The sequence below is a fragment of the Rhipicephalus sanguineus genome, chromosome 5, assembly GCF_013339695.2.
Source record: "Rhipicephalus sanguineus isolate Rsan-2018 chromosome 5, BIME_Rsan_1.4, whole genome shotgun sequence".
Classification (NCBI taxonomy): domain Eukaryota; kingdom Metazoa; phylum Arthropoda; class Arachnida; order Ixodida; family Ixodidae; genus Rhipicephalus; species Rhipicephalus sanguineus.
The window spans coordinates 148,388,294-148,401,325 of NC_051180.1; the positions used below are offsets into that span (position 1 = coordinate 148,388,294).

Sequence of the window (13,032 nt, forward strand, 5' to 3'; positions counted from 1 at the left end):
AGTGTACTCACATTTCTGCGATATGTTCACTGCAAAAAATAAGAAAAAGGAAATAAACACACTGCAGATATAAGATTACACTGGTTTAAGTTTTTCCAAGCACAATTATTAACACTAATAGCAATGCGTAATAGCCTCAGTTTTACTATCTACTTCGTGTTTCGGTATGTCAGTGAACAGTTGTCTTTCATTTTCCCTCAAAGCGCCGCGAGTTTTGCGCCCGACATGCTAAGGCGGCGCGAAGTGAACCGGCTTAAGGTCCAGAACGTGTAAAGAACTAATATCACATTTAGATTTATTAGATATTCTTTTAAATACTTTACAATCTGGAGTAAATTGTAAAAGCTGTAAAAGCTATTAAGATAAGACCCACAACAACACAGAAACGATCGTCTAGTTTAAGCTTTTTAACACGAAAGTGTTTTATGCCAGGTCCACCAAGACTTTCATGATGTATTTACGTCACGGAAGTACGTCAGAAAAATGAACGCCATCAGATGGCAAAGAAAAAATAACTATAAGAAAAGTTCCGTCGACGGGAGTTGAACCCATCACCTCTCGGTCAGCGACTATGGCTGGTGGGCGTTTAGCCCACTGAACTACCGCCAAACACATTACGGAGGTTGCATGAACGCAGCTTTTATCTTTCACTTTCCTCTCACAGTGCTCTTGGATGGATGAATGGATGGATGGATGGATGGATGGATGGATGGATGGATGGATGGATGGATGGATGGATGGATGGATGGATGGATGGATGGATGCATGCTATGAGCCTCCCCTTTACAACGGGGCGGTTACATCTGTGCCACCAGCACGGTGTAAGATATACACTCTTTAGGTGAGGACACTCGCGAGACGCGATCGACCAGATAAAGTAACAACGCCGAGAGCCAGTTGGACCGCTGACGGCAGCGGATACCTACCGGCGGGATGATGCAACTTCAACATAAAAACGCGTTCCCGTAGCAACTGGCGCTTCGCGGGAAATCTGAATTTCCTAGTCAGCGAACGCGGCTACGGCACGCCAGCAACTCAAGTTAGAAACGCGTACCGCGTTTTTCACGAGCGAAAAACAAGACATGCAGCGGACGCCGGCGTTGCCGCCGACTGCGTCGGTTGCTATAGCAACGGTGCAGAAAGCATTTTCTCTCTTTAAGTTGCGTCTTCCCGCCGCTAGATACCAGCTGCCGTCACCGGACCAACAGACGCGCGCCGTTGTTACTTTATCTGGTCGAACGCGCTCTGCATGCAAGCCGAGAAGTGTCCACACCTAAACAGTATATATCTTACACCGTGGCCACCAGGCTCGAAAAAAAAAAAGAACGCGCCGTTGCTACGACCGTCCCATTCGGCGCGTTTCCAATATAAGCTTAATTTCGTCAACGCTTTAACACACCGTGAGGTGGCGGCTGTAGGCCAAGCCTCACTCATAGCATCCATCCATATCGAAAAAAAGAACTGTCTGACGCTCCCCTGGCTGTCGCACCGCGTTCCCCGCTCGCCCTTTGAGAAGTAATGGCCAGGCTATAGAGGGAATACACGACACGCGTAGCGTTTCTCTTTGCATTTCACGACGCGTTGAAGGAGTGCATATCGAGTATCAGTGTTAACTCTGTGCTTGTTGATGCCATCTTTGCGTGGGATTCACTATATGCGGTGTCCACGTATATGTTAAGAACTTCAGCTACCGCAAGGGTTGAATCATGATCATAGGCGTTAGTCATCGGTGTGCCACTAGGCGTCAACGTCAGTGCGATGCGTCCATATCAAGCGGTGCTATATGTGCCAAATAACAGTAGACATTGTATAAGCTTTGATATACCAATACAATATAAACAAACTACTTCCGTGACGACACGTTTCACTTTCGTGTTATACCGATTCCTATGACGGAGGGATCAGCCTTGTTTTTAATAGTATGTTTCAGATGCATCCTATCTGAATTTATTTTAGATTAAAAAAACTATTTCAGCAACATCCTATTTGAAGTTATTTGAACTGAAAAGCTATTTCAGATATGAAAAAGCCATTTCAGATGCATCCGCAGTTGTAATGATGGTAGGAATCTGTTTTAACGTAGTGAATAAAGTATATGTCGGCGACGTTGAAGGAACACAAATTAAACCAATCCTTAAGTGCACTGGTCTATTCAAGTTGAGTCACTTTGTTTATGCCGCCACTGATTCTTACAGGTAACCATCAATAGGCAAATGCGCAATGCCGTCATAACATACGTAGGACGTATATTACCCACCCAACGTGCGATAGGCTTAGATAGACAAGAATGGCCGCCCTAATACGGTCGGTACTAACGGAAGGTCACGCTAATGTGACATCAAAGCATAAGTTAGTCAAGCACACGCAGTGGTAGATACAAACATATGTCGACGCTCGCTGCACACTCATCTGCACGCGTAAGGAAATGATTGCGGACAGATAGCGCGTGCAAGAAGAACGCAACCAGGGTGCTTACCGTGCACTCGGACAGTGTAGTGGACAGCGTCCCTACCGTACAGGTTGTGCGCGTAGCAGGTGTAGTTGGTGGCGTCACCTGTCTCGGCTGCCTCGATGTGCAGGGTGCCCGAGGGCAGCACGCGAACGCGGTCGCTCTCCCGCAGGGGACCGGAACTAAGCGCAAAACGGGAACAAAGAACACATGTGCTGAAGCCAACCCCGAAGCAAAGGCAAACTGAAGAGCGCAACGATGAATTACAACAAAAATCACAGGATGCCCTATGCATTCACCTAAAGGGACACTAAAGGCAAATAAATATGTACGTCAGAGTGAAAGGTCAACGTTTGAGAATGTCTAAAACGTCAATATTATCAACATCAGTGCTGTAGTAATCGATAAATTAAGGCAAATGTAGGACACTATATGCGCCACCAGTGGGACGTTTTGGAACGAGCGCGATGACGTCAAGAGTCCCGAGTACAAATTATCACTGGTGTTCAAGCAACTTATGATAAAAAAAAAGCATTCCGAGCATTGAAAGACGCAATAAAATGCTGCTTGTGCGTTTCTGTTTGATTCACGGAAAAAAGAACTTGACGTTACAGTGGAGAGCGGCGCTGGCGGGCTGTGCAAAAGTGCCGTCTTCGCAGGGCTGCGCTCCGCTCCCGCTGTCGCGTCTTAGTGGTAGTTTCGTTATCGCGTATTGCTGCGTGTGCCTTGCATGCTCACGAAAGTTGCTCTAACGGAAAGTTCGACAAAATGCCGTGTCCATGGGATGTTGTGTAATGTGCCCTTCAGAGCAGGAACCACAGCGTCGGCTGCCGGGCAGTAAAGGGTCGCAACATTGGTCAAAGCAACTGCTACGTCAGAAGGCCTTTTCAGGCGAGCGATTTGAAGTGCGCTAACGCTGTACGGACCACTAAAACGTGATTTTCGTTCAAAATAAGCATTTCATTGGCACGAAACAAGCACTACGAGGTTTCTGGAACGCCATTTCAACAATCAACGTCGACTTAACATTTGCCTTTAGTGTCCCTTTAAGACGACTCGAAGGCGAAAGCCATCTTCTTTTTCCTCTGAGTCGATGCATTGATTCTGCCGCACCCTTCGAAAGCTTTCTGCACCTAACGCGGTTTTGCACTGCCTCGAAGATCGGAGACACCTCACCTGGTTTTGCACTGCCTCCGTGTTCGGACCACCTTTGACGAAGCTACGGTCATGTGATGATGTGATCATGTGACATGACGTCATGATGACGTCATAATGACGTCACCAATTTTGGCAATCTGTGACGCATCGTGACGTCATACAGTGAAGTTATCACGTGATGATTTTTTGCATCACTCGTCCTCGACGCAGCGGGACGCCGACGGTCAAATTTCGCCCTGGATGAGGCCTTTAAGGTTTTCGCCTTAATAATAGCTGGGGCTTTACGTGCCAAACTACGACATTATTATGAGGCACGCCGGAGGGCTCCGCAGGTTTCGATCACATAGGGTTCTCTAACGTGCCCATAAATCCAAGTAGCCGGCCCTCAAACATTTCGCGTTCATCGGAATAGTCGAAAGTGTTGAGCTCCTATGAACATTACTAGGATTGGCATGAACCAGATCAGCGGATGCTTAGTCCGTTTCCGTGTAGGAAAACTTCCTTGCTGACTCGCTGGTTAATTGTGTACTATTCACGTGCTGCGCAAACACGAAGAAAGAAATGTTTCAGTGGCTCATTGTTCGTAGCACCACAACATCGTCCTGCAATATTGATGTTGGAAAGAAAACTGAACTGAAATAGTCTAAAGTATGACCAGATAGGCATTTCGGCCGCTGCCTCTTCGGCGCTAAGGGAAGCTTCTAGTTACAGGAAACGCGAGTTAACACAAAATGCGCAGAGTGGGTGCTAGTGCACTTGGAGTAATGTATTTTCTGCAAACGCGTGTTTCATCTCTTGTAGCGATGTGACTATGCTTTATAATGCTAGTAATGAACTCGGTCCGCTTGGAACAATCGTAACATTATATCGTAGGTTGGAACCACGTAACTTAAGTTTTTTTTGTGTTACGCAATGCGCATTGTTGCCGCAAACATTGTAGACAGTTAGAGCTGTACATGCATGTCCTTCAGCCTATATGCCTGTGTTCCGTGACGTTCTTGTTCTGCCATGAATTTCCGGCTCTATGCTAAACCTGCACCCTTACTGCAGGATACTATCCTGCAGCCGCTAACGAATATAGCGACAAAAGTCGCGAGGAAAAAAAAACGCGTTTAATCAGCACATTCGTCCGGAAATGCTAGATCAGAGGAAGTAAGTAGTGACTCCCCCTGAAAAAAGGTTCGATTAATTTGGCGCGAGTCTGAAGCCCGTTCCCGCAGAGCTTGCTTAGCGATGGCCTGTGATGTATATTTCCCGTCCTCCGCGGCGGGGCGCTATCGCGAGCGCGCACAGACCGAGGGATTTCGCACTCTTGAACCCTTTTGAGAGAGCGTATATCGGGGAGAGGGAAAGCCCGCGGAAAGGAAAGATCAGGAAAGCGACGCAGATGCTACAAAATGCCCGCGACTCTTCTTCCTTGCCATTCGCCGGCAGTGGCGGCCCGTCTACAAATCCAACGAGATGCCGTTAAAGGCAAAGGAAAGAGAGAGAGAGAGAGAGAAAGACGCAGGGAGAGATAGGCTTGATTCAGACTGAATCAGACGCGTAGCAAAGGCATTCATTGCTCTGGACGTCTGCACCTCCTTTTTCTGTATCTTTTTCTTTATTTTTTTTTTCACGCTCGCAACTATACGGACAGGTTTTTCGAGAGCCAGGGTTAGGGCGCCAGAGGGCCCGCTACCCATTTGGGGCGAAATGCCGCCGCCTGCACTCGATTTCGGCTCCTGCTCCTAAGGTTAATACGCCGGCGGCGAGTATACGGGTGCCCGTTCGAGGTGAACACATAGCACGGGCCGCGCACCAAAGCCGCGGGCGCTTTACCGCAGCGCTCTCGCGAGCCCTCTTTGCGAGCTCGGGCGCACATCGGACAATGCAGAGGAACGACGAAAGCCGGTGTCCATCTTCTCCCCTCTCCTCTCCACTGCCAGGTTCGTTGTTTGCACCCGCGGCCGTTCGCAATGGCCTGACTCTGATCGTTGGCGAAGGCAGCGACCACCTCTCACGGGATGAACGCGCCTGATTTGCGGGACTACACAGATGGAACGGACATGGCAAGGTCTTCTCTCCCATTCTTTGGACGAACGATCCCCAGGACGATGACGGCAGACCGATTATGAGGCGGGCGGTACGGAATCGAGCCGAGAATGCGAGTGGGAGTATAGTAGGCGAGCGGTGATTACGCCACGTTTTCTGGTAATAACCGCCACCCTTTGTCGTTTGAGGCCAAGAAGTATACGTCGGATGAAGGAAAGGGCGAGGATTACGAGACAGTAGGTGTGAGCGGGAAGAGAGGTGGGTGTATTATTGGAACGAGGAGGAGTAATCCGCCGAGGAGGATAACTAGAGTTACGGCACGAAGAAACGTGAGCTGTTCGGGAGAACAAAGCAGTCGTTAAATGATCGCAAAGCACGAAAAAAAAAAAAAAAACGCCAGGCCTGCGCGGAAAACGCAGCACAGTCACAGCGAAAGCTCGAAGAGCGGCATTTCTAGAGCCCGTTTCTAGAACTCTCTTGTGGCAACTAATACACCTACAATAGCAACGTACCCACTACGCCACAAATCATAATTTTTGTGAAGTTGGAAAGCACCCACCACGACCGGCGGCGGCGGCGGACAACTACGGCGCCAAAAACGGCCCTTGTTGTGATCTCATAACAGCTTTCGCTGTAAAAGATCACAGCACCTATCAACCACCATGCACGCTGTACATCTGCTTCCTTGCGGTGTACACCATGAATGCGAAGGATGGGGGCTGTGCAACAGCAGTAACAGCCATCGTTCCTCTAACGTGACGGACGCAGAAGGTGTCTTTTAGCGCAATGTTCCCACGCGAAAGCATGAATAGTCCTTGAACCGAGAGTTGCGCTGGAGCCAACGTTCCGTTAAGTGGTATCGTTTTCTTCAAGGCTCCAGTGACATCCAGTGTTCAAGGATTTCCCATCTGTTCAAAACTTCCATCTTCCCCTGAACTGCCTTGGGCGAAACCATAGGATGTTGTTCCAATGCGGCGACAAGGACAAGGAAAATAACATAGGACGCGTGTTCTTTGAAACGGGAGCGAGAATTCGGGCTAGCTGAAACGTACACACCTTGTCCGCCACTCCCTTCCTGGAGTAGGCTGTCCTGCTGTCCTGCAGGGAAGCTCCAGGTCTTGCTTCAAGGCAACGCTTACCTCCCGGCTGAAGGACGCAATGCGCGCAGGAGCTGCGAAACACAGAAACGTTGCGATATACTCAGCGATTCAAGCGCGGTAATTGGTCAGCAAGGGGGAAAGTCGCTCGCCATGCACTGACTTGTCCGTATTATTTGCCTTGTGCGTTATGACACTGGACATTCTCAAAACCTGTTTTGTTGACTAGACCGAATGAATACATTTCTAAAGGGATACGGTGCGGTAGAAAACAATATAAGCGAAAGGAGAGAAGAGTTCTCACCTCGTACGGCCGGACTCTGGGTGACGATGCGCGTGGCCGGTCCCTCACCAGCGCCCGTGGACGCGGTCACCCAGAACTCGTAGCGCTGACCTGTGCGCAAGCCGCGGGTCTCGTGCCAGAACTGGGACGACGGAACGGACACCGGTCGCGCCGGCACACCACCTGAGACCTGCTGCGCATGGATTGAAACGTGTGACAAACTGTAACGACGCTTTTACGTAAAGTGATGAGAATGAAGTAAATTTTTCATTTTTTACAGTTTACCATCCAAAAGCGACAAACAATGTGCATGATTGATGTCGTTGTGGGGCCTCTGAACTAAGTTCGCTTAGTTCGCACTTGCCCTCTTTTTTTTCACCTTTGTGGTTAGGGGAGAGTCCACGAAGCTTCCACGTACATGCGCTAAGGTGGGCAGTTGCTGTCTTGAAGACAATACCACTTGTGGAAACGCTGGCGCTAGCGCCGCACCCTGATCAAGAAAGTCGGTCGCCTCAAGCCTCCATATCTTACTGAACTTTCTTGCAAGCAGGAACGGTCATTCAACTATTAGAACGCTAATACTAAAGCTCTGGCAAGAATCGCAGGAATCATGGAGTGCAGCGTAAAAGTAAACAAAAGAAAAACGGTTAGACCTTAAACACATCGTCGTCAGTGCAGAGTGCCTTGAGATCGACAATGACACATTGAGCCACTCACGATATCGCAGCCTATCGCACAATTTACAAAGCCTCTTTTAGAAGGTCGTCGTTTCCGATCCGCTACAGAATCTCCGCCAGCATCGCTAGCATAGCAGCTGCCATGGCGATGCGCTAAGCGGACCGTGGAGGAACCCGACGCCCACTGCTGGGGGATCTCTGCCAATCTCGGCACATTCATCCCAGTGGAGTCGCGCTATCCCATTGGGGCTGAAATTTCGAACACGACAGTTGCTCTCTTTGTATCAGGGCTCTCGGGCGCGATAAGAACCAAGTTTCCAAGTTTGCTTTGCCACCGCGTACGGACGCAGAGAATGCACCGAGATAGCGAACAGATTGTGAAGAAGAAAAAAAAGTCTTTTCGCTCGAGTTCGCTTGTCGCATCTTCCATCCTTCTCTTGCCGTTTCCAGTACACAATGCGATTCCTTCTCACGTCTGAGTACTCGCAAGCTCACCATTTGCGAAATTATTGTCGGTAATGTCTTGCTTCTTTATTTTCGCCTTCTGATGCCTCACTTCCGAGCAAAATCTAATGAAACGCTTTGTCGATTTCTGCCCATTTAACTTCTCTGCAGTGTTTCGTGGGTGAGTGGTTTATGCTTCGAAGTTGGCGCAATAGAGGGAGCTTTATATATAAGGAGTGGTTGCGAGATCCCGCAAATATTCGTTGTTAAGAAGAAGAAAAGGAACTTGAAGATCTTTGGCACTGGACTTGACTGGCGGTCGTTTATTTACGCCCTTTGCTTTAGGAAGAAGAAAGGGTCCGCAAGGCCAGCTGTAATACTTCGACGCATTTGAAACATACAAGCCGGTGCCAGCTGAAATCGCTTGCTGCGAGCATGTATGAAGTTTTCAGTTCAGCTTAGGAGAAAAAGAGTGCCCTACTAGGCCTCTTACTGACCTAAGTTCTTCGCTTGATCTTTCTCTCTCTCTCTTTCTTGCAAGATTTGAACCTTGGGGCTTCAAGTTTACTGATGATTTGTCAAAGAGTGCGAGAAATAGCGGCAATGGCCTGACGAGCTTCCTTGGTGCGATAGAAAAAACTGACTTTCAAGAGAACGTACCCCATCAGGCCAAGTTCACTTTTGCGTGGTCGCTCTTTCTCGCAGCTCCATATGTAAGCTGCCATACGTCATTCTCAGAAACCCGGGGCAAAATGATATGTCGAAATGTCGCGAACATTTCAGAGTCCGCCGTGATATTGCATTATATTTATACTTTGTTTTAAACCCGGTTGCAAATGCTTCAAGTGCTTCTCATGATACTTTCTCAATTCAGGAGGTCGAATGAGGGCGATATTTCTGGAGTCCGAAAATAAGTGTGCCAATCGGCAACTCGCATCATTCACAGTAAGCGGGGGGGGGGGGGGTGTCACACTGCAATGTGAAGCAACTTTGTCTGTTAATATATTTGGTTCCTGTCAAAGAGCGGCACAACGTGCGACTCTCATTATAGAAGGTGCAATGCAATGTAGCTTCAGGAATTGCATTGCGCCGATTTGGAGGCTATAACCGGTTACTTGTACCGAGAACACTTCAATCATCTTTTCAGCCAACTCACTGGTTCTATGGGAGCGAGAAATGGTCAGATTTATTGCATTTCACTCGTAGGCTTTGAAATGACTAACAGACTTAGCGCTTCACAAACTCCCACTCGTCGGTCATCAAAATTTGCGAGGCTCGCTGCTGTAAATAACTTTATTAGTGGAGCTTACAGTCCCAGAGCTGCTCCGAGGTAAATGAGAGACACTTCGGATGGTTTCTGAGCAGCCTGGCTTTATTACACTGGAGTGAAACCACAGTAAACAAAAGCGTTCACACTGCATTCTTTTACTAATGTGACCGCCGTGGTCGACAATTGGTTGCCTAATTAAGAAAGAAAGCTGCTTCATAGAGTCACTAGATCTGAACATTTCTGTTTATTGATATAAAGGAGCACACACACACGCACGCACGCATCCCCCCCCTCCCACACACACACATCTCTTCCGTGTATTTAGATGCGAGTCCCGAATTACCACAGCAGGTGTTGGCTGGCTGGCTAGCTGGTTTTTAATTGCTATCCCTACGACAGCGCTGTTTTCAAGAAACAGACGAGCACGGAAAGATTACGGGTGATGCTTAGAGAGAGAGGGAAGAGGGAGAAAGGAAAGACAGGGAGGTTAACCAGAAGCAGTCTCCGGTTTGCTACCCTGCACGTGGGAAGGGGAAAGGGGACGTAAAAGAATGAAAGAGGAGAAGAAGAAGAGTTTGTGACGACAGCACGCGACAAAATACAACAACAACAAAACGAAACAAAACAAAACGAAGTCATAACCGCAGTCCAAGTACTACACAGCACCATTTTCTTTCAGCAGTCACAGTTTGATGTTGAGTCCGGTTGCGTGGAGAAACCTCAACAACGCCCTCAGAGCGGCTTGCGCTGAAGACCGGGTAGGCCAGGGCCCTAGGATTTTGCTCTCCGTGAGAGGGCGGTTGTCCAGCTGGCCTAATGCGGCTGAGAGGGCCGTTCTTTCGGAGCTGAAGCGGGTGCACTCACAGAGAAGGTGCGCGACTGTTTCGCTGCACCCGCAGACTTCACACGACGGGCTCTCAGCCATTCCAATACTATACGAATAGGCATTTGAGAAGGCCACTCCAAGCCATAGACGGACCAGCAGGGTAGAGTCACGTCGTGATAAGGTGGACGGGATGCGTAATTCAAGATCAGGGTCCAAGGCATGCAGCCGTGCACTTGTAAATGTAGATGATGACTTCCACAAGTCCAACGTTATGCGACGAGCTAGCATACGAAGTTCTCTTGCGGCGTCCGATCTTGACAGGGGAATGGTGACACTGCTGACACCGTTTCTAGACTGTGAAGGCGATAGCCTAGTTGAACCTATGAACACCATCATCAGCCGGTCTACTCCCACTGCACGGCAAATGCCTCACCCATGTTCTGCCAATCAAACCGGGCCTGTGCTTGCTGCGGCCACATTATACCCGCAAACTTCTTAATCTCATCTGGCCACCTAGCTTTCTGCCTCTCCGTCGCGCGCTTGCCTTCTCTTGAAATTCAGTCTGATAATCTTAATTATTAGCGGTTATCTTGCCTACACTCTACATGCCCCGCCTATGCACATTTCTTCTTGATTTCGAATAAGATGTCCTTAATACCCTCTGCTCTCTTCTATCACTTTTGTATCATTTTTCGTTTTATGGTTCGTTGCGATGTCCTCAACTGAAGTTGGACCCTCTTCATAAGACTTCAAGTTTCTGCTTCGTAGGTAAGCACCGGTAAGAGAGAGAGCGAGAAAAACCTAGTAGTAGCGAAGTGCCCATAACGCATCCGAAAGGCAATACGCGCACCCATAGAGAATTAGAATCTAGTGATAGGGAAAGAGTAGGGAACATAAAATTACACGATATAGTAGCTGTCTCTCGTCGGGGAGGACACATCAACCACACTGTTCGGGAAGGGAGATGGGAATAGGGATACTTGCTATTACTGAGAGGGAAAAATGTGCTGCGATGCTGTTGTATACATGGAAATGCTGGGATGTCTCGGATGCGGATTGGCATCGTTCACGAAGAGGATGGTGTACTAGAACGGGGCAGTGTGTCGTCTGCGCCGCAAACCAATGAGAGAACCGGGTCACTCTTGCAATGACGCCACGAGAGAGGCGCCATGATCGACCGGTGTGCCCTGCTTGCAAGATTTAAGTATGCAACGCGAAACGTTCTGCGTTATATTGAGTAAAACGGTCGCATAACACAATTCAATATGAAAATATTTGCAAAAAATAAACAACACCTAATGTTTTGATGCATTATTGCAATAAATAAAGCTGTTCCTGCGTCTTCTGAGCCTGCACTGTTCCTGTCGTAGATCAGTGTCCCGGAGAGTCTGAATGCTTGCTGTTTTGATTGTAGAATGCATAAAAAAATCACAGCATTTCCACGTGGTGAATGATGATGAGTGGGGCGAAGCGAACTCGCGCTGCAGCACGGCGATGGCATTTGCGCGAGCGTGTGTTTCTTGATGGAAGATATTGTGACTAGATTGTTTTAGAACCACAATCTGTTGCACACACCGCAACTATGGCCGAACTGTTATCAAGGAAGTCCCGCTGGAAGCGCGCGTCGGCGCCTTCGGGCAGAGCCCGCCTGATGCGTTTTGCAGCCACTTCACGTGCTCGCACAGCCTCGGGCTCTGCCTGCCGGTACGTGCGCTTTCTCGCCGCTTCACGGTCCTTCACATTTTGAAGATCCGATTCGCGCCGCAGCCGTGCAGCTTGTCGAGCAGCTTCGGCCTCGCGGGCTCGAACGGCGGGGTCTTCGCGCCGCAGCCGTGCAGCTTGTCGAGCAGCTTCGGCCTCGCGGGCTCGAACGGCGGGGTCTTCTCGCCGCAGCCCTGCAGCTTGTCGAGCAGCTTCGGCCTCGCGGGCTCGAACGGCGGAATCACAGAGGTAGTAGATCCTCTATTGTGCATTGACATATGGGAGCGTGTACAATGCCTATTGGTGCTTGGCAGCTAGAGCACCGTCATACACAAAGATGGGCGCACGAAACGAGCGCACAAGTATACTCAGGACGAGCGCAAACTAACAACTGTTACAGTTGTTACTTTTTCGTGCTTCAGCAGCGCGTTCCTTTCGCAAACGCGGCCGCTGCAGCCAGCGAAGTGACCTTCGTGCGCTCTGAAAGTTCAACGCAACCTTTGCGGTGACCGCACAAGACGCACAGGGAGGCGCGCGCGCATCGCAACGAGCGGGGAGACGACTTTTAAAGCGCGCCGTTTGCGCCATCTCGCTAGTGATAACGAGAACACGTTGAGTGCCACCGAGCTCCAAGTATCGCCAGCGGCAAATGGTGTATATAAATAGCTCGCCCTTAGTATACCAAGGAACGTACGTTTTGTGGCGGAGCCGCTTAGCGCCGCGCGCTGTGGAGCGAGCGGTCGTGGGTTCGATTCCGAGTGGCGGAACTTTTTCTTCTAGTTTTATTGCGATAGCAATTATATGGACAGTCTCGGCTGGGTTTTTGCCGTCGCCGTCGCCGTCATGCACCGTATATGGATAAGTATGTATATAATATAATATATATATATATATATATTATATCTATATATATATATATATATATATATATATATATATATATATTATATATATAAAAGCCCAAGAAAAATAATTCAGAAAAATGCTTCCGAAGCGCGGAATCGAACCAGGCAACTCTTGCTCTGCAGCGGTGGCGCTAACCACTACTCCACGGAACGCAGGTCCTCCAGTAGCTAACGGCGAGCGTTATATA

General features: G+C 48.9%; 1 protein-coding gene across 1 annotated transcript in view; it reads right to left on the bottom strand.

Moving 5' to 3' along the window:
- Window positions 1-13,032, bottom strand: part of LOC119395016 (Down syndrome cell adhesion molecule-like protein Dscam2) — a 132,968-nt gene that overhangs the window by 34,838 nt on the left and 85,098 nt on the right. Inside the window, exons 13-17 of the mRNA XM_037662309.1 lie at window positions 9,299-9,303; window positions 7,043-7,214; window positions 6,698-6,812; window positions 2,477-2,631; window positions 12-29 (exon numbers count right to left, since the gene is read on the bottom strand). Of these exons, the coding sequence (XP_037518237.1) occupies window positions 12-29; window positions 2,477-2,631; window positions 6,698-6,812; window positions 7,043-7,214; window positions 9,299-9,303 (465 nt within the window). The remainder of the gene's footprint in view (window positions 1-11; window positions 30-2,476; window positions 2,632-6,697; window positions 6,813-7,042; window positions 7,215-9,298; window positions 9,304-13,032) is intronic.